Raw genomic sequence first — 22,968 nt, 5'->3', positions numbered from 1 at the left:
ACAGCATAAGAAATCTGAATTGCGTCAAAAGTAACAGTAGCGCCTCATAATAAACAAAAAATAAGCATTCAATAATAAGATATACATCCAAAACAACTGAGAATAATAATAATAATGAAGAATAAAGACAACAAAATAATTCATATATTTGTTAATTCCTTCAATTAATTTGATACTATTTTAGACTTTATAAGCAGAAACCCTGTGATATGAGTGACCTTGATGGTTTGGAAAATAAATTCTGGCAGAAAACTCAAATCATAATTTTTACACTTCAGTATCTGTTTGGATTTAACAAACATAATACAATATGTTAACTGAAGATCTACAGAGGTGGATAGACTTCTGTTACATTTCATATAAAGAATTTAGTTGGTTACTCAGACGTTGGAAATTCCATTTACACTTTGGTTTTACACACGAGAGGTAGTTTTATATTTCTTGAGCTTCAGTTTCCCCCTTGTCACACCCACATCACAGGAAGTAAGCGAGGCTGTGGGTATGACACCTTTTATTTCTACCACAGGGAGGCATTAACAGTAACACACATCGGCTTCAGTAATGCTGGTCACGCACACGATGTTTCACAGGTATCACACTGAAATTGACACTTTTTAAATCAGGAACAGCAAGAAAAAAAAAACATGTGATTCCAACACCATATTGTCCCTTTATGTTGACATGTCTAACTTGTCCACATTTGTCTGGTTTCCTAGCGGAATAGTCCGCATATCCATTACTGCCACTGCCTCCATTTCTATGGACATAAACGAATCACATTAAACAACACATAGTTTCACAGAACTACCATGAACATTAAATACTCATTCACAATAGTATATATAGGCAGGAATAAAATATAATAACAAATACAACTTTGAAAACTTGTGACAGCTTATCATAAGAAAATAGTTGAATTACATTTCATGAATCAGGATAGTATAAAGAGGCAGAAGCACAGGATTAGCTAATTAGAGTTTAGCTTTCATAATGAGAGCGTGTTGTAACTAGAAGGCAGTCATCCTAAGCAGAGAGCCCTCTGGGAAAACGCAGCAGTCTCAAGTGATGGTACATGGTGCTGAGTGACTGCCTTTCTCTATCCCGTTAGATGATTAGACGCCATTGTCAGGCTTTGAATGGAAAGCAGGAGGGATGAAAGTAAACGGAGAGCAATTACACAGGCTTTTGTCAATCGTGTTACTGAGGGGTTATGGAAGTGAACAGAACGATTACACAGGCTTTTGTCTGCCGCTTCCCGCGCGACGGTTGCTGTCAAATATTGTTTTGCCCAAAACAGATATTTTCTCAGCGGTAATTATGCGGCACATACTACATTTAATTAAGGGCTGGACCCAACCGAACGTGTCAGCTCCCTGAGACGAACACGAGCACCAGCTTGTTAATGCATGTCAAACCACAATATGAATATTAATCACTGTCAGTGTGACGCATGCATCTCATCAGAAGAGCTGCTCAGAGCTTGTCAATATGCCTTTATCTTTTTGTTTAGTTTAGATATACAATAAATGATTTGTTTGTGAAGACCTGAGAGCACACTGGCATCTGAGCCAGATTAAAAACTACACATTCACATTATGGCACCGCATCATATTCACGTCTGCTCATTTAACACGAGGCGGACGTCTGGTTCTGTGGGATCGTGGGGTCGGCAGGTTGGCGTACATGGGGCAGCTTCTTTTCTGCCGGGACCTCTTTGTGTTCCCCGCACACACAAACACGTTCTCGTAGATGTTTGGCTGTGGATGTGCGTTAAACTTTATTAGCATTTTAAGGTGTTAGACAAAAACACAAGTCAGGTGATTAGACTGTTAGCGCAGTAGTGTAAGATGATGATAAACAAACAAAAAAACCTGTAGATCTGATAAATGCTTTCATAGCATAGCATCGCATGGTTACAAATCTGTTCTCAAATAATTTAAAATCTCTTTTTTCATATAATAAATACTAAAAAACAGGTATAGATTCAATAACTACTCATATTTTCTTTTAATTGAATAAAGAAATGTGATATAAGGAAAATAGAAAGTTATTTCAACCATCAATAATATTAATCCTACATATAATACTTAGTCTTTACTGTTACACTTCCTGTCACATTTCCAAGCATTTTATGAGATGAAACTACATTTTCAACTAATTCTCTCGACATTTTGCTGCATTTATCACATTTACTGTATCATATTAAGTAAAACAAATTAATTCACACTGTCAGTTATTGTGAAGCAGCATTAGTTAAGTCTGCAATGTATCAGGTTACATGTAGATGGGCTGTGGTGTATGAAATAAGATTAAGAGTCGAGTGTAATGGCTTTATAATGAAGAGCGTGTCTGATGAGAAGGTTGGGGAGAGTCTGAAAGGCGTCAAGTGCAAAGACTAGAGTTGATATAATGAATAACGCAACACTTGCCTGTCTCTGAGACGGGTGCAGTTTGACTCGGTACTCCTCTCTCCTGCTCTTCTTCCTGATTATTCAAGAAAAGTAACAAATTCATTTCATATTCTGTGAGCAAAATCACACCAATCAACACACTTTACAAACCTTACATTGTAAAAATATTATAACACTTCCCATAATGAGCAAACACTTAGCAATAGTGGAGAAGGAAAACTCTCTTGAGCAATCAATATGTGGTTGAGGATTAAATGTCTCTTCAGCTATATAGTAATAAAATAAAGATATTGGGCTTCGTGCATTAACACAGATTTTCGGCTGCACGTGTACTAATGAATCGCTTCTCTCCGACTGAGGAAGACGACCTGTTCTTGAGGAGGAACGTGTCCGTGAGAACAAAAGATGTCATTATCGTGTAAAGAGGATTTCATGGTGCTTTCACAAGCTTTAAGTCCTGCTGTCAGCAAAGAAAAAAAAACACACATAGAACAGAGGCGGGGGGGCCTTTTATACAGCCCAAAACAATTAGAATATGTTAATACCACATCTGTTAGTGACATCAGAGACCTGCATTAAGACCCTACAGCTGTTAGAGAGATACAGTGATGCCATGGTGAGGATATTAATTCTGCGTTAAATCTATTATAGATATATTCATCAAATTTATTTCTGTATCATATTCATATACAAATTCATTCAGATGAATCCTCTAATTCCCTGTGTGAAGACTGTGGCAGCACATGTTTTATTTAAGAACAAATCTGTTCGTACAATTGGTTCCTGCATGAGGCCCATTCACGTTCTTCACAAAGAATTGTAGAAATATTAAAATTTTCAAATCGCCAAATATCTGCAAAAACAGCTACACTCCCATCAGCCGTCACTGCCCTGTGTGATTTGCTCTGTTAGCTAATATTAGCATGCTAACATGCTATACTAAAATAGAGAACATGGCGGTAAACCATTACACCCGCTTAAAAGCAGCATGTTAGCATGCTGACGTTAGCATTTGGATAGCCACTGTAGCAGCTCTGCTTTGATATGAGATACTAAAGCATATATTAATACATAAATGTGTAAATAGTATATACCAGAGTGTGTAAAAAAACTCATTCAGTTATATTCTATGTAATGACAATGGCACCAAGTACTACACCAAGACCAAACAAAACCCTGCTCACAAATATACAAACAGAAGATGGTGAAAACGTTATCACCTTCGTGCAGGTGATTATCTCACTCAGTCCTGTGTTTAAAAAGATCCAAGAACACAATGAGATCTCACCTTTGCCTTATAGCTAGTATGAGGACGACTAGGACGAGAAGAAGCCCTGCACATCCAGCCCCGATGTAAATATACATCATGTACAGAGACAGGCTGAATCCACCTGGTGAGGAAATGAGAGAAAATAATAAGGAGGAAGAACAGCCTGAAAGCCATGATTTTACACACATACTCATTTGTGTGTTGCATGTTTGCCTCCAGCTGTGGTAAAGGAACAACATGCAGCACACAGACAAACACACACACACACACTCTGAGCAGGGCCACAGGAAGTTGGAGGTTTCAGCAAAGCCAACAGTGCAGAGTGTGTGAGATCAGCATCGCAAGCTGTTTTATTGTTTTCATTATGTTTCATCAATCACTGTAATCTATGAGGGACATTTGCATCCATAAATCATCCTCAGTGTGAGCAACAATTCATCATCCAGTCATATAGCTGTCTGTGTGTGTATGTTAACTACAGCACATCTGTCTTTGTACCTGGAGTGACGACCGTGAGCAGCACGGTGGTGGTCCGCACCCCCGCATCTGTGTTGAAGGTGCAGCGGTAGAAACCCCTATCGTCCAGCACCACACCCGTCAGGTGCAGGTTGACATCCAGGCTGTCGGCGCAGCTGACCTGCCCCCTGTCGCTGTAGTCCTCGCCCACCAGGCTCCCCTCCACCTGCTTGCACACGCCGATGATGCCCCAGGGATGGCCGGACGGCATCCTCTCCAGCAGGGCCTGGTAAACGGTGCCGTCGTGCTTGTGGTTGCAGCTGATGGTCAGGTTGCTGTCCTGCTCCGCCACCAACTGTACGTCCGCCAAAATCCCCTCTGGGGTGGGGTGCTCTGCGATGTCTTCTCCTCCTTCTTCATCATCATCATCTTCTCCTTCTTCAGGCGGTTCATCTGCAAACACAGGGAGGTGAGGGACACATTTAGGAAACATCTTGTCAAAGAACTAGAAGTTTAGCTACATGATGAAAAAAAAAAAAAAAAAAAGGTGATTTAATTTATTTCCTTAAAATAAAAAATCATTACTGATTAACACTTGATAAATTCAAGGCCAAGACCCAACAGTCTCCTTATGAAACCACATTTACATTCACTAAATCTGGATTTTTATTCTGGATCTGCACCAAATTGCACACACTCATGAATATCAATCCACTAAACATGTCTGATCTGTTTCTTTCATCAATATCCATCCAATTATTCTCTGAGAAGTCAAGGCAAATGTCAAAAAATGCCCTTTCAAAGAAAAACAATCCTAGGCTCCCTGACCTGGATCTGCACCAACATTTTAAGGGCTCTTCCCTGATCCATACCACAGCCATCCAATACATGTCTAGGTAATAAATGAGCAGTGTTAGTGAGCTGCTTTACCTAAATCCTCCACCTGTACGCTCGTGATCCAGGGTCCTCCAGGGAACGTCTGAACTGAGCAGTGGTAAATCCCGATGTCCTGATGAGTGACGTTCTTCATGGAAATGCTTCCGTCCATGGGCGCGGTCCTCAGGAACTCTATCCTCTCCATGTGTTGGCGAGAGAAGGACGAGCCGTACTCTGGGTGGAACACGGCTATGGGAACCTTGTCGGGTATTTTGGTCCAGGACACCATGCTGAGGTTGCCGTTCCAGGGGCACAGACAGGCGAGGATCATCCCTTCCTCCAGTCGGACTGTAACGGCCTCTTTCTGCTGGACAGCAACTGAGCAGAGGGGATTTTGGTAAAGTGCGACTCATTCATCATCAGAAGTAATGAAACAGTCAATCATTTGATCATATTTTAACATGACAACTTCAGAAACCCTGATCTTGTGAATAATTACGATTGTCTATGCAAGTTCATGCGTCCTCCCTGAAGTCCTCCGGTTGAAGAACACACACAGATTTGAGGCCATCCCTTGGGTAATGGTAATTATGCTCATTTGAGCCGGCACACACAGGCACCACTGACAATTGTCATTGATCAAGCGTTCAAGTTTTCAAAGCCTCTTTTTACTGAGCTGAACGATCGACAGCTGATTTCAAGTCCTGTGACACTGGGGATGAATTCAGGCGGGTTTGGAATAATAATGTCTCACAGATTGATTCAAAAATGTGACAATTAGAGGCTTTTCCCATCAAATCTAATTCAAAAGGAGTTTAATTACTGATTATGAAACTATTATGAAATGAAATATTACATTTTAAGAAATTAAATGCATGTGTTCATGTACAATGAGTCTCAGCTTCCAGATTATCTTTAAAACAACAGAAAACATCACTTTCAACAAAGTTACCAAAGGTTTTATCATGTGAATCATCCAATAAACAAGTTAGAATATATGAAATAGACGTATAAATACCTCTGAGAAAAGGGAGAAAGATGAGTACCACAAAGTACCAGTGGTCCTTTTGTACAGCTTCCATCTTGCCCCACCGAGGGAGAATGAAAGCTGCATTGATGAGACGAGTGGAGAGGCACCCGAGCTGCACTTCCTGCAAGCTCAGAGGCTGAAGACACACACACTTGAGCTGCTGGGACTCACTTCATGTTAGCCAGTGTTGTGCAAGTTCACACCTCTCATGAACTAGTTAAAAGTTCAGTTCATACAAGTAAACATGAATAGTTCACGTTCATAGTTCACCATTTAAATTCTGAACTAGTTCATAGTTCAGTTCATTTCATAGTTTTAAGGTGGAAAGTGAGAATGAAAGACTTAACTTGTTTTTTAAAGAAAACGTTATCCATCACTACCCCTTGCCTTAAACTGTACTTCATATGTATCAATTCCTAAAAGAAATGTTTTTTAGTTTTTTTTAAAATTATTGCTAATTTTGCCTGTTTATTTATTCATACCCTGCATGAGTTTGTCTACCTGTTGCTGTGAAATCATACCCTTGAAGGTTACAGACAATGTGGTTTGGGTCATTTGGGGTTGTTGGCAGGGGGTCTTGGTCTTTTTTTGACTTTCAATTACTTGGAGATAACTTTTTAGGCTAGCTGGATGCTTCAGCGCCACATGCCGTTTTAAATTAGATGCGGATGAGGCTGACGTCCGGACTTCCTTTTTCGGCGCAGGACACAATTTGCACAGAAAGGTGAGATTTTTACTGTCGGGATCTTTACAGACAGTGTGTAAAAATCCTGCAAATAATAATAAGGTGCATCGGATGTAGTCGCTGAGTCTGCGTCTCTGCTTTCACTTGCCATTTTTATATGAGACCGAGAGCTGTTGTCTTGGAATACGTTGCTTGTTTGGACTACATGTGTGTGCGATGAATCATGGGTAACGTAGTGCGAAGTCGAGTTAGTTGGTTTTGGTTAGGCTACATTGCGGAAATTTTACGGGCACTGAGCAACGACATGGTGCAAGCATTCGATTTAGACAGCATCTCTCCTCAGGAGAAGGAAAACATTCCGTAACGTTTTAGCTAGACCTCAGATAATATGAACGTGTTCACCGTTCAAATTCATTATTTGTCATTAAGTTGTGTTCAGTTCATCGTTCTCATAAAAATGAACATGTTCAATGAACGCGTTCTTTTGAACTCGTTCATGCACAACACTGATGTTAGCCCACTGTTAGCTCCGTCCACACAGAGATACACACTTTGTCACCAGAGCTGAGAATGGGAGGGAAGCTCATGGCATAATACTGCATGGTGGGATCATACTGAAGGTTTCTATATAGTTATTACTGTGGCCTTCAGCTGCCTGAAATTCTGCAAAGTATAAATGATTTTTACCTTGTGGACAACTATTTATCTTTATATTTGAGTATTTTCTGTGGCATTTTAAAATATGTGAGAATTAGATTAATCCTGCTGACTTACTTCACCGAGTTTTCGTCAAGTGCAGGAGGATATTTGTGGCAAATATCTATTTGAAGGATTAATAGAATGAAGTCTAATGACTTCAGTAAACTTTTTCCTCTCACACCACGAGGGTAATGAACATTAGGGATAGTTCCAATTGAGGGCTTGGGGTTAAAATGCAGCAATCTGGAGTGAGTGCTACAGAGGGATCTCGTGTGTTAAAAAACAACCTGACATATTGAAACAATAATCTGTGAGTTAAAATCCCCCTTATAAAAAAAAGACACAATATTCATGAAATAAATAAATTGTTTAAGGGGGACCACCAACACAAGAGGAGCAGCAGTAGGTTTTGTTTTCTACTGAAATCTCTCTTATGCAACAATGCATCACCATGAAATGTCATGGTCCCGACATGATCCACCCATTCATCTACCTGAACCCCCCCCCCCTAAAAAAACTCATGACATTCACATCAATCACTGCTGTAACTTGTGTTCAGTTCTAATTATCAAATACTATTAACGAAACCTGCTTAAGAATGTTAGCATGCTGATACAAGCAATTACTTCTAAGCACAGCTGTGCTTCTATGCAGCTTGGCATTGCGACGTTTGCACAGAAAAGCAAAGTCTGGCACGTGCCCCCTCATTACTGTGGATGTGGTGCGTTGCAAGAACTGATGGCCACAGTTCACTGAGCAAAGCAGGACTGTGCACAAAGTTCACTTCTGTTGACGTTCGTGCCACAGTTGCTGTATTTGAAACCACAACTGGTGTTAAAAAGTGAAACTGCTCACAGAAATCAAAGCATCGTGTGTGAAGTTGCTGAGTTTTGTACAAGACGGCACCTAAAAGCTGCCACTTTAATATTTATATAAGTATAAAATATGATACAAAGAAACAAAAGTATAAATACAATCAGTTATTTAGCAGCTGGGAAAGGTTTTCAAAGCACTTCAACAGGTAGGGACCCATCGGATCCGGATTGTTCTCTGCAGCTGCAGGTTAGAGAAAAAGAAAAAAACATATTTTCAAACAATGAGAGGTAAAAGTTTAATGTTCAGACTAAAGTGTGAGAACAGAGGCTGATACTCCGGCCAAGTAAATAAAGGTTTACCTTTCTTAGAGATGGTGTGTGCCTCGTCAATTCTCCGTCGTATTGAGGGACACTTCATCGTCGTCTTGGCCTTTGACGGGAAATTAGAAAGACGATTAAGGGTTGTGTTTATAAGACGACAACTAGGAGATGAGGCTGAACCACTATGTAAGAGTAAAACGAAAATGTCAGGCAGATTTATTCATTTACAAATGTATTTGGGCTTTTATTCAAAGCGACCTACAACTGAGGGACAACACTAAAGCTTCGGTACAATGGGACCTTGAAGTAAGGACACGGTGCTAAATCTGTTCAATGAGACAAAGTGCAGTAGATCAATGTCTAACGGGCAAAGAACTAGAGAGCATGAAGACACGCCAGGACTTGACTTGACGTATATCGTCAGTAAACTCCAATACTAGCCCATAAATGCCCTAAAATAAACTTTAAGTGCTCAGGGACATGTGTGTGTGTGTGTGTGTGTGTGTGTGTGTGTGTGTTTATATGGGTGTGCAAGTACCCTCTGATTGTTATGGAGCAAGGCCCAAAGTGCGGACGCTCCCATACAGCGAGTCTCCATCTCTTTGCTTTCCAGGCAGCAGAGGAGCGTCTTCATGGCTTTGTCTGCAGGAAAGATGAGCAGATAATCAGAGCCCTCATCACATGGTATCAAGTCTTTCACTTAGACACATTGGAGTTAAAGTAAAGATTAAATATGGATCTAACACCTCAAACCCACATTACATTTTGCATGTACACGTTGGTAAGGCACCGTGTCAACCCTTCTGATAAGATGATTGTCTCACACACACAGGAAGTGGGGTGCTAAAAGTGTGAAACGAAAACAAAAGCTACATGTCGCAACAAATTCCGACCACCTGGACCCGCAACTCCCACCTGCAGCTCGCAATGCACAGGGGAAACACACAATCTTTTTTTTTAGCATCACTGCAACTTCCTCTTCCACATCTACGTGTCTTAGAATCATTCATCTTCATACACTGTGCACCTGCTGCATTCAACCCTTAATTTAAATATGACACCCTCTAAAATATAAGCACTTCACCGTTTTCAGTATTTTTATAATAAATATGCACAAGAGACAAAAAACTAGCGCTGTCTTATATTTTTTTGTCAGGAAAGGTAAAAGTGCCTAAAAGCAGTTGAGAGATTCACGCGTTGATTTCGTTTTCCAGCAACAGTTTGACATTTAGGTGGATGCGCCTGTTTTGCTTTCTCGCACAGAGATTTTCAGGAGATGAGCAAATCGATATCGCACATCTGTTGCCTCGAGCAGGGAGCTGGGGTCAGAACGTGGTTAGCTCAGCATAAATACTATAAGCAGGGGAAAACAGGTTGCCTAATTACTGCTCACACGAGGGTGGTGTCAATCTTCTCATCTAACTTAAGGCAAGAAGAACTATTTGTTGAATAATAAAATACTATATTTTTTCTTCTGCCTTCAATGTGAATAATTGCAAATCACTGCTTATATAAAATACTGTTTGTATCAGATGATGAAACCCTGAGATGTGTGTTTCATAAAATACATCTGTGTTTCTGTATTTCCCTTTTGTACGTGAATTGCCTGGGATCAGTATCTGTAGCCCCTGATTTCCTGTCATACCACTGGCAATGACGTGAGGCTTGTTGGCGGGCCACAAGCAGAGGTTGTGAAGGGTGAGCAGCGCATTTCGCCGGTGAGCTGCCAAGTCCGCCAGCAGCTCCAGGACTCCGGTCACCCTCAGGAGACTCTGCTGGATGTCTTCCGCGAACGAGAGGGTGACCAGCAGCTTCAGCCACAGGCCCAGTACGCCGCCACCACCACCTGCCTTGGGTACTGGCACCGAAACGAAGGCTTGAAGGAAGTTATTCTGAGAACAACAGAAAAAAAGAGTTTCAGAGTCATGTGTAAAGAAAGAAACATTTATAACATTGAACTTTTGAGTTCTGTCATGTGACTCCACCCAAATGCACAAACGCATTTGATTGGATGACTTGAACCTTTTGCAGGAGGCCTCTGCAGTCGCGGGACATGGCGAGGTTTGTGAGGAGAGAGAAGGCCAGCTTCTGGACCGGGCTGTTGTCCGGGGCGAGCCCTGAGGCCAGCTTCATGACAGCGTGCATAAGAGAGCTACTGGAGGAGCCTTTCGATCCTGGCGGTATACTCCCACAGAGAGAACTGCATGCTGGGAGAAAGGAGAAGCAAAACACTGATGAAAAAATCTAACATTTTAGAGATATTATGGTTGTATATAGTTATGTAATCATCCAAAAGAGACAGATGCCAGTCTGCAACTACTTCTGCAACTACTACATTGTCTCCTATCTATTCTAAGCAGCTATGCTAACTGCTAATCCAATATAAACACAGTGAAACACTTTTCCTCTTATTCTTGGAGCTGGTTGCTTCTTGCCGTTTACCTTAGAGCTACTTCACTGGGCTTCTAGCGCCACTGACCTGCATGGCTGTCTGCTCACGATACCAAAACATCTGTGCACAGCTTCATGCATAGCTTATTTTTGATGCAACATCTGGCCAGCACAAATGACAAATGAAAAATAATGACAAGGAGTCGAACTTTGTGGCCAAAACAGTGTAACCTGATGGAAACTGATGAAATCAGAAGAAAAACCTTTATCTTTATCTTTAAACTGGATTGATGTGAACTCACTATGAAGGCAGTGTGACTGATGATACTAGAGTTGGTGGTTTTTGATACAGGTAATCCTTCCTGAAATGTTCCCACAAAGCATTTTGAGCTGCATTTCTTGTATGAAAGGTGCAAAACAGATTATGATCATTATTATTATTTCCACACATTGACAAACAAGTGACACATGCTCTATTATTTCCATTATCACGTCTTACTGTATCACCTCATTAACGCAGCCCTAACAACAATTATTTAGCCGTAGGTGGCAGCTACAATTTATTCTACAACAAGGCCATTCACAATGTAAATAAAACTAAATAACTCAGAAATAACAGTCTCTCTCTTTCATCATCATATTTACACCAGTATATAATTGACATGACTAATTGCTGCGGCAGAGGATTACATGCAATTTCCAGAAAATACGACGTCTGACACTGATTGATGTTGCACATTGGCGAACATGACAGCGAGTTGGTTATGCTAATCCTAAAATGGTAACACGCAGCAACAGGCGTATGCTGATGTTAGCCCGAGGTTATCTCAATACCTGTCAAGACGGCTGACGTATCGTGAAATTGACAAGGGAGGTCTGCTTCACTGGTGTGAGTCAAAGCCGTTCGCACTGCCGCCTCTGATCTGATTCAGTTTCACAACCATGTAACATATAGAACTGATCATTGTATTGAAGTGCAGATAAAAACAGATGTTTCCTTTTTTACCCTGTGTGCGTCTGTGGGAACAAGTTTGGAGGCTGCTACAAAAATATCCATGAAAATATGTGTTGCACAGATGAAAACAACAATCTGACTTCAAGTAAGAGCGCAAACAAAGGCTCGGATGAAGGAGGTAGACTGGAGATGAAACGTTGGGTAGAAATGTAGCAGTCTCCGGAGACGAAGTAGTAGCCTGAGGGTGGATGGTGTAATACTAAGCCTGGCTGCATGCAGGCTGAACGCAACCTGCTGTTCAGTTAACCTTTAGGGAAATGCTGTGCCGACTTCAGTGGTTTCTGGTGCTTCACAGGTTGAGCTTACAGGGGGTCTAAAGTGAGCGAGTTTAGATCAGAGCACACACACCCACTGAGGAACCGGTGCCAATCAAACAGAGTAACACACACACACACACACACACACACACACACACACACACACACACACACACACACACACACACACACACACACACACACACACACACACACACACACACACACACACACACACACACACACACGTTCAGAAGTGTAGCAACTTCCTTTCCTTCACTGATTAAGCTTATTTCCATTGCACAACTACACTAATTACACATGCGTACAAAACACAAATATATCAAAGTGACCACGAGCTGTTTATCAAATCCATCCCATGATTCTAACCTTCTCGACCTTACATCTTTCTCTGTGATTTCCGCAGCTCCTACGTTTGCATGACAGAAAATATCAATATCTCAGGCAACTCAGATGCACTCTGTCATTCCCCACATCATCTCTCACTGGTCTGAAAACCCGTCGCCATACAAGCAGCCATGCAGCTTGGTCCCTACGTCCTGACACTGTGCCCATTGTGACTGGCAGTCGAGCAGGCGCTGGTCTTATACAGTGAGACACAATGTTGTTCAGTGGTCACTGGAGAGGACAACGGGCTCTTAGTGCGACGTGTGCGTGACTCAGACTCCGATTGCTAAATGCAGACGGAGGCGATGGGCAGGCACGGGCCAGGCACAGTGCCTGTATAAACACACAGACACACACAGACACACACAAACACATATAAAGACCTGTGGTGCAGTTGGCTGTATAGACACACAGAAGCTCCAGCACTGCCTCCATGTTGGGGTCGTCCAATAGGAGCCAAGGCCAAAGAGCATAGAGGGTCAGTGTGAGGCGAGCATCTGAAGCCACCACCTACAGACACACATATACATGGATACACAACATTAAACCCACACACATACAAGGAATGCAGGCATGTGCATGACTACAGATGCACAACTGCTTAAAGTAATAACACATATTAGAGAATTTAACAGCACAAACAAAGATGGCAGCAACATAAAACCCCTCAATATTTTGGTAACTGTGCAGGAGAAACACGCAGGGAGGACAATAATTGCAGGGTGCTGCCGTCAAGCCTCCCTTGCTATTTAGTCAAAGGTAACCACCAGTGCCTGAGAAGCACTTAGAGAATGAAGACCAGCTAATATGCTCTGTAAGTAATTGTAGGTAATGCCCATAAAGTGTTTAAGAAGCTAAACTTGCTGAGACGTTAGCAGGGCCATGCACATTTAGGCGAATCTCATTTACAGGCATTTGTGCGCCGAGGTTCCATTAAAAAACAATTAGCAGTGGGGAATTAAAAGGCAGACGCAGAGGCTCACTTTGCATTCATCGTTGCGGTAAAGAGCGCTCCGCAGGATCTCCACACTCAGCCTGACTTCCTTTAAATGGGCCTCTTCCTGATGATATGAAAAGACAAAACCAAGATCAATATTTCCGATTGTCCCAAGTTGAAAATACAGTTTAATGAACATTTAATGCTCAAAGCAGCCATTTGACATTTGTGATATTTTTCCCAAAACTCATTCAGGTTGGATTCAGATTGTTATTCCACCCAAAGGGAAAAAATAAAAAATAAAAACTGAGGCAGCACAGAAACGCTGAGACTGGAAATTTCCAGCCAGTCTCTGTTCACCTTTTTGCGGAGAGAAGCCTTGCTGGGTCGGACTGACTCCAGGTGGAGCTGGGAATGAGTCTGCTTCATTTGCTCCACACAGCTGTCGATTAAACCAGCTGGAACACACAAGAAAGTCAGGATCAGATGATACAGATTTTTATTTTAGTTAACTTCAAGTTATTGCAAAACTGACAACAGGTTATAAAGAAACCAAGCCAGTTGCTGCGGACTTTCTCCAGAGTTTCTCCAGAGTTTCTCTCTGCTGTGTAGTTGTAACCACATCTGACCGGAGAATCTCCCACTGCGGTCTTCATATATGAAAGGTAAAATCTGGCGAAAGTCCGGACCCAGTTGCGCGGACATTCTCTGGAGCTCATGTCTAACAACAGCTCGCATGTCTCCTATGGGGAACATAAGACAACAAGCTGGTGACTAAATACTTTTACAGATTTTTGGAATTACCATTGGCCGCATGGCTTTGAGCTGTGGGGCTGCATGCCAACAGCGTCGTCAGAGCTCTCGCTGTCAGCTTCTTTAAAGGGTCCTGAAGGGTCCTCTTATCAAAACTCTAGCATCAACAGACACAGAGGGACACAGTGACCAACATACACATCCATACACTCCAAAAATACCATGGTCCAGACAGATTACTCCACAAGATCCACCCCTGCACGTACCTGGAGTAAAAGTTCACAGAGCTGGCCGGCCGAGGGACCATTCACAACGTCAGTCAAAGAAGTTGCACACTTGGAGTTAGGGGTTGTGGCCTCGTCACCTCGACTCTTAGTCTCCTCTGTGAAAATTGCACAGAGGAATTGCAGAGCGACTGTGTGGAGCTGAGGGTCTGCAAACTTCTCAGTTACACACACTGATAATGTTCCTGCAAACACAGAAAAAAAAAAAGTGAGGTTGTGGGAGATAACTATACTTTCCTTTTTCTGAGTGACACTGCAACACAAACTGAATCTCAGCAAAGACAAAATGACAAATCCTTTGTTTAAATCCCTCGACAGCAAGATATTTGTCCATGACTGAGGCCACATGCACTGGTGGAGGAGACACTTATCATTTGAATGCACGAGCAGACACCCAGATATCATAAACATTTACACAGACATAAATACACACACAAAGGCTCAGCATTCATCTTTTGGTGGACTCATCAGATTTTCCGGCTGCGCCATTAATCATGTAGAACGATGAGTAGGAGGAGTAGAGGTTGTTTAAGAAGAGGATGCAATTATCTTCTCCTGGCATCTGTTCGGGAAAGTTAATACACACAGCAATGATGCAACTAATGTGTCAATATGATGGACTTACAAAATAAAAAGAGGAATCCAGGCTGAAAAGAACCTAAAATACTAATCCTGATTATTAAGTGAGTTGCCACATTTGGAATAATTACTGTAATCCTGATTATTAGAAAATGTATGATTTGAAGGAAAACATTATCTTACAGCTGGATGTTATCATCTACTAAAATCTTGACTCTTAAAGAGCAGTGGCTAATTTGAATTATTTGAGACACCTTACACACAACCACAAACATGCAAATGGGCAAAACACGAGCACATTGAGAAAACATCTTCATCACCTTGATGATATACGTGCTGCAAACAGGAAAAAGCAACAAACCTGGGTGGGCTACATACATTTTTCAAAAACGGACTTCAGTAACAAAATTCTGTTGTGTTGTGTGTATGTGTGTTTCTGTATCTGGTTGAGGTTTTGTGTATGTGTAGTGTGTTCCTGTATCTGGTTGTGGTTGTGTGTATGTGTAGTGTGTTCCTGTATCTGGTTGAGGTTTTGTGTATGTGTAGTGTGTTCCTGTATCTGGTTGTGGTTGTGTGTATGTGCAGTGTGTTTCTGTATTTGGTTGTATTGTGTATTTTCACACGTGTTATCCAATTGATGAAGATGTTTTCTTAATTTGCTTGGGTTTTTGCATTTGTTTTTATGACTGCAGTGAATTCAGCTTTTGGGGCCACCGTTCATTAAACTATCATTGCAACATTTTAAGAAACAAAACAAAACATATGATTATAAAACTAATCCTGCAGCCTGAACCAGAATAATACATTTTGTCACTTTTACTCACTCACATTACTACATACACACACACGCGAACAGAGCACAGAGTATCTGTGTACCTGCAAATGTCCGCCAGCGTTTCCCCAGCGCAGCGGAGACAGATGGGTACGCCGCTGAGCTGTCCCTCCTCACCAGAGTAGCCAGGAGCATAAACACGTCTGCCCAGCACAGACAAACCGTGTCCCGCGTACCTGCATCTGAAGAGGGGAAAGAGTGAGTCACAAATTTAACGACACGAGACAGCCACAAAGCCACACACAGATCACACTGTGGAGCACTCTGCACACCATGTGGGACGTGCATTTGAAGCATTGATGAAGGTAGCTGTGATGGTAGTATATACAGTTTTTAGGCTAAGGAAAATCTTTCACTTCTAATTAAATTAAAGATTCTGACCTAATCCTTTGGTGTCCAGCATGAGAACTGCAACCAGAGTCGTCAACAGCTGTTTCGTGAAGTCCAGCTCAGGAATCAGTTCCTGGTTCACTGTGATACACGACTGCAGCAGCTTCGAGAAGCCGGACAGGAGCTGGAGTAAGGTGACAAACTAGAAAAAACAAACACACACACACAAATTAGTACAGACTGACCAAACATGCAAGCAGATACACATGTACAATGTTATTACCTCCACCAAGGAGGTTATGTTTTTGTCTGTGTTTGTTTGTTTGTTAGCAGTATTATGCAAAAACTACAGGGCAGATGAGCACGACACCACTGAAAGATGCGTTATGGGTCAGGAGAGAACCCATACAATGCATCTGGATCAGGAGGCGGATCAATTTATTTTCACTTTCTTTAACATTGCAAGATTTTCGTAGATTTTTCAGAGAGTAAATGATGGATCTTGATGAGACATGTTTAGGGGACTAATATCGATGAGTGTGTGCAATTAGATGCAGATCCAAATAAAAATCTGGAACTAGTGAATAGAAATGTGGTTTCATAAGGGAACTTTTTGGCCCTGGCGGAGATATGTAATCTCTGAGTGCCCTTTGAGTTAGAGAAGAAGTGAGTGTATAGTAAAGGAAAAAAAGTAATTCCTCCTTAAAGCTAATTTTCTTGCTTTGAGTACGAGCTTGAGTATTCCACCCACACTGAGACATGGAGGTGCCCTCAAACCGCAGAGCACTGCTGTACTGACACCGGCGCTGAAATATACCAGCCCACGTTTTCAGCGGTGGGTTAAAATAACACAAAGGAAAATAAAAGTTGAAAAAGTCTTCTGAACTGTCGATCACAAGATTCCTTACCTGGCTCTTGATGTCTTCTCTCTCTCCTGGCAGCACGTTGGGTGAATTCAGCTCATTCAGACATTTCTCGATGGGCCTGATTTCCACTAGACTGAGGGAGAAGAGAAGCATGATGGGAAAGGTTGTGTGTTTGCAGCAGAGTTGCTAGAGGGGAATGAGGCTACAATTAGCATGAATTCTCTGCTGAATAAAAAATACACATGTATATTTTTTATATCTTTCAATATTATAAAAAATACACCAGGGTTTTACACTGCCAAAACCCCAGAGAATGAAACTAAACACTAAAACAATGGATTAGATGTATCAAAAATGAATATACCAGGTAACTCTTAAACCTGCTATACTCTCTGTATATTAAATATTTTGAGTTCTATTAATGATTGACACATTACTGGGGCAAAGGTGTTCACTGGGCCTCTGACCTGGACAGGGCCTGGAGGAGCTGGTTGTGTCCGATGGCAGTGAGGGTGAACTCAGGCAGGATGGACAGCAGACTAGTCAGCAGGCCGCAGTGGGCCGTCAGGAGGTCGGGAGTTACCATGACGACGGGTTCCGCGGCCAATGGCTCGCACTGTCTGGAATCTTGGGAGGTAACAGAGTCGCTGGTGTCCGTGTCACTCTGGCCTGTGAGATACATCAATAGACAGCTAATAGAGAAGCTTCCCCAAAAGAATGCACACTGTCACGTCTCTGATCAAATAATCAAAAACATCGAAAGAATATCAAAAAGCTATTTTCGACTTTTTTAATCGCTCAAGGTGCATATTCCACAAAACCAGGCAACGAAAAACCGACAACTAGTCTTTCTCCCACGGCTGCAGTGGCGTCTCTAGCCATCTGTAAAGAAACACATTTCTGTGCATTGAACACTAGGGGGCAGAGGCGTAAGTCTAACCATGCACATGTGCAAACACACACACACACACACACACACACACACACACACACACACACACACACACACACACACACACACACACACACACACACACACACACACACACACACACACACACACACACACACACACACACACACACACACACACACACACACACACACACACACACACACTCCCTCTCTCTCTCTGTAGTACCTTGAGCCGTCAGCCTGCTGGCAGGAGTATCTTCTGAGATGCTCAGTGAGGAGAAAGCCTTAGGGATGTGTGGCTCTGAGCCTCTAATCTGAAATGGATGACGTGAAGATGTGAGCATCAGTTATATTTAACTCAGCTGTTTATTTGTTGGTTTGTGAATCCGAAGGAACAAGAGCTTTGCTGACCACAGTGCTGGATGTAGAGAGGGAGCTGGAGGGTCTCCGAGAGCTAGCAGCTGGTGCTGGAGGGTCGCATCTCCAGAACCACAGAGAACTCTCAGAATCTAGACAAACAGATAAACAAAATGACACATTAACACTTACATTAAGAATAACACGATTTATGGGTATAAAGAAAAACAACACAAAATTGAAGGAAAATCTTAACAATACAACTGCTGGTTACATATTTTCAGACCCATATTATACCACTTAAAACTGGTTTAGTTTTCTCTCCTCCGTCATTAGATAATTTCCCACAGATACAAGAAGCACAGCTTACCCAGTGACTCACTCTCCTGGGAACTGCCACAGCCAGCAGGTTGTACGTGGAACGTGTACCTGCCTCGGTAACAAATGGAGGCAGAGAGAGCCACATGCTGGAAGAACTGACAGTGGTAGAGCAGAGCCTGGAGCGCCGGGAGACCCACCAAAGAGAGGCCAGACACCTCATCATGGACACATGGGTGCTGGGAGAGGGGATGATCAATGTGGGAAAGGTGAGCGCACAGGAAACCACTGCATCACCTCCACAAACTTTCCACAGAGCTCAGAGAAATGATTAAACACAGAAAGGTTGAAGGTAAAATCACTAGATCTATATTTTCAACATTAGATACTTAACAGAAATGTATTTTTGTTTAGTTGTAGTTTTTATTGTTTATTCTTTTTAAACCCCCTTATGACAACCATCAAATGCAAGAGTTTAATTTTTGTCCTTTTTCTAAGTGACCTGATCTAAATCCGATTCATGCGAATATCAATTCTGACTTTTAAAAGATGGGATATTTCAAACTCTAAGAAAATGAAGATGCTATTGGTGTTTAAACTCAATTATTTTGGTTGTGAGGGCTAGAGACCTGCACCCCAGTAGAGCTTCAACTCTAGAAACACCTCTGATTTGACACCTGCTTGGAGGAGAGGACAGTCAGGGATGAGAGGGGGAGGTCAGAAAAGAGAAAGAGAGATGGCGAGACACCAGTTCATGGTCTATGAAAGCTTTTTAACGGGTTGGCAGAGCTGCTGACCTGCCAGTCCGAGTCCTTGGCCTCCTCTGCGTTGGCAGGCATCGGCATCACCAGCAAGTTCAGCAGGATAAAAGCAGCCTGGACACACAAAACAAAAAAAGAGAGACACACATGCACAAGTTGGGTCCAGTTAGACTGCATCTACAACAGTGCCATCTGCCTGTATTTGACTGGTAATACAAGAGAGGCCAAACATTTTCTGACCACTGACGGAGTGAAACTGAAGTATGCCTTGTTCCACTGTGTTAAACAGTTGTTTGCACCAAAGTTAAAAAAGTCATTTTGGGACACAGCAACAACAGTGGGTGCTGAGATTTGACAATTTGCAATGTATTAGATGTAGCTTTTGCCAATCAAATATAAAAACTACGAACAATTGCAGTTCCAACACTGTACCTCTCTGCGGACCATGCTGCTCTCCTGCTGATCCAGGAGGATGTTGAGCAACGTGCCCCACAGACCTCCACTGATGTTCTGACAGCTCGCACACAGAGTCTGGCACCCGCTGGGCACCGACGAAAGAGCTCCACCCAGAGCCAAGCTGGCGAACCTCACCTGACACGGGAGGGGAGACGCAACGTTCGGTGAACGTTTGAGGACAGAGAGGGAAACAGCAAGAGAAAGATACAGGACTATAACATCCATGTATATACATCTGAAATTTAATAAGTGGTTTCATTTCTTTCAAAAAAGCTAAGAATATAGAAACTTACTTATATGCCTCCATAATGTACACATACGTTAAAGTGTGATTAGAAGGTAGAAATAGTCCTTACCTCTGGGTCTCGATCCACCCATAGTGGGATGAGCCAGGCCAAACCCAGCTGAGAGTTACTAGCCTCCTCGGCAGCTGCCTCATTCCCCAAAGACCACTGGGAAATGAAGTCCTTCATGCAGAAAAAATTAAAAGAGGAGTTTTGTTTGCATAAAAAAAATGTTGTAGCTTTACTGCGTTGACTGTCAGTCCAAATAGTCGACTCTGTAACAGCTTTCATGGCTGTGGTTAGTTTTGTCCATTGCTGACACTTGCCTTGTCCTTGTTTTCAGTCAACATCTCATGCGACAGGTGAAGCAGAGAGATGACGGCATTCTTCGTCACACCTTTCCCCATGAACGACATCGAGTTTCCTCCCCACTCAACATAAAAAGAGGAGATCACCTGTGAAAAGGACAGAAGATTATACTGGGAATAATTGAATAAAAAAAAAAAAAGAGAGCAGTCGGTGCAGTGCAATGGTTTATTTCATTGCTTTCCCTTCCAGAGTTTCTCAACCTGAAAAAACATAGCTGGCAAAACAGCATGTTGATTGGATTTGGTAAGTGGTTGTTATCACAGTCTCAGTATTTTTCATTTGAACACCAAAGATAGAGTCAGTGAACAAAGCGTTTCTGAGTTGGCGATTACCAGATACTTGTCATGCAACTCACGGCATCAGATCGAAAGATAAATACAGCGGAGACTAATTATTTTGCTTTGATGCGCCATCAGGATGAGGGACTGCACTGAAGGGCAGATGAAGACCGAGGGGCTGCTGGGTTTTAGGGCACTGCAGTGCCACAAGTACAGGGTGAGAGGTGGGTCACAGGGCGGGCATCTGATTGTTGGAGAGAGTTGAGAGTTGGACCTAAGTACTGGAGGTGTTGAATGAATCATGAATTAAGCTCCAGTCCTCATCTAATCTTAATTCATGAAAGCTGCCCAATGTGGACACAGAATAGTCTATTCCACGGGGGGCTTCATTCCAAAACAGATTAAACTGTGGACACTTTTATGCTGAGCACTGCTACTCAAGCTGGTCGACACTGTTACACTATTGTTTTACGGACTGTTGAACAGCTGAACAGATGGAATAGGCAAGGCTGATTAATCTCATCAGCATCACAGTGTGGCACGTCTGATCAATGACATTTTTTTTAGGATTTGCGATTCATGTCCCATAACCATATTTTGCTTAATTTTAATTAATTCCTCAGAAAGTTATGTGCTTTTTGTTTTGTGGATTTTTTGTAGACAGTCTCATCTTTGATGAGAGGGTACGAGACACGCACCTCCAGCAGCCCACTGAGATACTTTGAGCAGAGGGAGACGGGCTCCAGGTCAGGGCAGTGCGAGCTCCAGCCAGGCTCAGCAGTCAGGCTGACCATGCCCTGCAGCGTCCTCTCCAGGCTGGGAAGGCCATAGAATCGCGGGGCATCGGACACCCGCAGGCTCCGAAGCAGACACACTGCCAGCTGGCTCTTGAAGGGGCCGGCTAATGCCAAACATAGCCTGGACAGACAGGAGTGAGAAAGAGCAAAATATGATGCAAATCAGACAGGAGATGAGACAAGAGGCGGAATAAAAGAGGAAGCTTTTTATGTGTTGGGCGTCCATGTTCTAAATGACTGAGCGAGGAGCATTTCCATCACAAATTAGCTAAATATAAACACTTTCCCTCAAGTGGGAGAACTCTAGGGAGATTTTTCGCTCTTGATATTAATCAATTTTCTAACCCCAAAGGAAGGTTTAGTAGCATTACATCAGAGTACATGTATCTTTCCAATAGTCTAAAAGAGTAATACAAAGATATATATGTCATATAATGAAGGAAAAATGATGCAGAGGACAATATAATAGTACTACAAGTATTTTGGCATATATGTAGAAATCTGTACTTAATACCTTAAAAGCAAATAAAATCAAATTGTAAGAACCTTTTTCAACTAATTGTTAAATTGTAATAAAACAACAAAATGAGTGAAGAGTTGCAGGTTTTGGTGTGAAATCTTCCCACCTGTCAGTCGTGCATGATAGTCGGAGGAGTAAGGTATTGAAGAAGCCGGTGAGTTCTCTCTGCAGTCTCTGGCCGACGTGGTTCTTCAGTTCCTCCGGTTCCCCTGTGTTCTGAGTCGAGGTCTGAGTCTCCACAGCAAGCAGCAAATTCAGGAGGGACACTGACTCCTGGATGATTAATGGAGGAATGAACAGTTTTTCATCCATTTTCAGTAAGACAATACTTGCATGGTTCATTCAGTACCTTATGAACGTGTTGGTGAGATTTGTTTCCTTTTTATGGATTTTTGTACTTAAGGTAAATGGTAAAACAAAAGTTCTGGGATTTATCTTCCCACCTTTCAACTCAAACAATAAAGTGTATTTGTCAGAGCCCCTTCTCTCCCTTAAAAACTCAGATGCAGAATTGCTCACAGAGAGCAGTGCACGCCGAGTAGATAGTTAACGCAAGTGTAGGAAGCGACAGATGTTCGTGAAACAGCTCAGTAATTACAGAAAAGTTGGAGCAGAGCGGAGCTGCTCACCCCTACCAGGCATTCAATCTGAGTCTGCTTTAGCTGCCAGGGGAAGGCTTATTGTTTACACACACATTA

At 42.3% G+C, this 22,968-nt stretch overlaps 2 protein-coding genes across 5 annotated transcripts in view; both read right to left on the bottom strand.

The window, feature by feature from the left end:
• Positions 1–446: 446 nt before the first annotated feature.
• On the bottom strand, positions 447–6,219 carry cd226 (CD226 molecule). 3 transcript variants are annotated; one of them, XM_034571993.1, is made up of 6 exons: positions 6,032–6,219; positions 5,068–5,391; positions 4,180–4,590; positions 3,700–3,802; positions 2,430–2,484; positions 447–1,757 (listed from the first exon to the last, which is right to left on the bottom strand). In XM_034571993.1, the coding sequence occupies exons 1-6, from the start codon at positions 6,093–6,095 to the stop codon at positions 1,623–1,625; spliced, it is 1,092 nt and encodes a 363-aa protein (XP_034427884.1). In that variant the 5' UTR covers positions 6,096–6,219; the 3' UTR covers positions 447–1,622. The 3 variants fall into 3 exon arrangements, with proteins under 3 accessions (XP_034427884.1, XP_034427885.1, XP_034427886.1); XM_034571994.1 differs by having other exon boundaries at positions 447–1,132; XM_034571995.1 differs by having other exon boundaries at positions 447–757.
• Positions 6,220–8,308: 2,089 nt separating this feature from the next.
• Positions 8,309–22,968, bottom strand: part of rttn (rotatin) — a 33,260-nt gene continuing 18,600 nt past the window's right edge. Inside the window, exons 27-49 of one of the 2 annotated variants that reach the window (XM_034571992.1) lie at positions 22,377–22,543; positions 21,652–21,871; positions 20,633–20,761; positions 20,379–20,489; positions 19,999–20,157; positions 19,603–19,680; positions 18,858–19,044; positions 18,542–18,639; positions 18,357–18,444; positions 17,683–17,884; positions 17,258–17,348; positions 16,401–16,551; positions 16,064–16,201; positions 14,591–14,793; positions 14,376–14,481; positions 13,932–14,029; positions 13,618–13,695; positions 13,018–13,144; positions 10,586–10,770; positions 10,209–10,455; positions 9,102–9,205; positions 8,603–8,672; positions 8,309–8,483 (exon numbers count right to left, since the gene is read on the bottom strand). In XM_034571992.1, coding sequence (XP_034427883.1) covers positions 8,404–8,483; positions 8,603–8,672; positions 9,102–9,205; positions 10,209–10,455; positions 10,586–10,770; positions 13,018–13,144; positions 13,618–13,695; positions 13,932–14,029; positions 14,376–14,481; positions 14,591–14,793; positions 16,064–16,201; positions 16,401–16,551; positions 17,258–17,348; positions 17,683–17,884; positions 18,357–18,444; positions 18,542–18,639; positions 18,858–19,044; positions 19,603–19,680; positions 19,999–20,157; positions 20,379–20,489; positions 20,633–20,761; positions 21,652–21,871; positions 22,377–22,543 — 3,117 coding nt within the window. In that variant the 3' untranslated portion in view covers positions 8,309–8,403. Of the gene's footprint in view, positions 8,487–8,602; positions 8,673–9,101; positions 9,206–10,208; positions 10,456–10,585; positions 10,771–13,017; positions 13,145–13,617; positions 13,696–13,931; positions 14,030–14,375; positions 14,482–14,590; positions 14,794–16,063; positions 16,202–16,400; positions 16,552–17,257; positions 17,349–17,682; positions 17,885–18,356; positions 18,445–18,541; positions 18,640–18,857; positions 19,045–19,602; positions 19,681–19,998; positions 20,158–20,378; positions 20,490–20,632; positions 20,762–21,651; positions 21,872–22,376; positions 22,544–22,968 lie in introns of both variants that reach the window. The other variant, XM_034571991.1, reaches the window with a different exon arrangement.

The sequence above is a fragment of the Hippoglossus hippoglossus genome, chromosome 20, assembly GCF_009819705.1.
Source record: "Hippoglossus hippoglossus isolate fHipHip1 chromosome 20, fHipHip1.pri, whole genome shotgun sequence".
Taxonomy (NCBI): Eukaryota; Metazoa; Chordata; class Actinopteri; order Pleuronectiformes; family Pleuronectidae; genus Hippoglossus; species Hippoglossus hippoglossus.
This window is presented reverse-complemented; position numbering and strand designations above follow the sequence as displayed.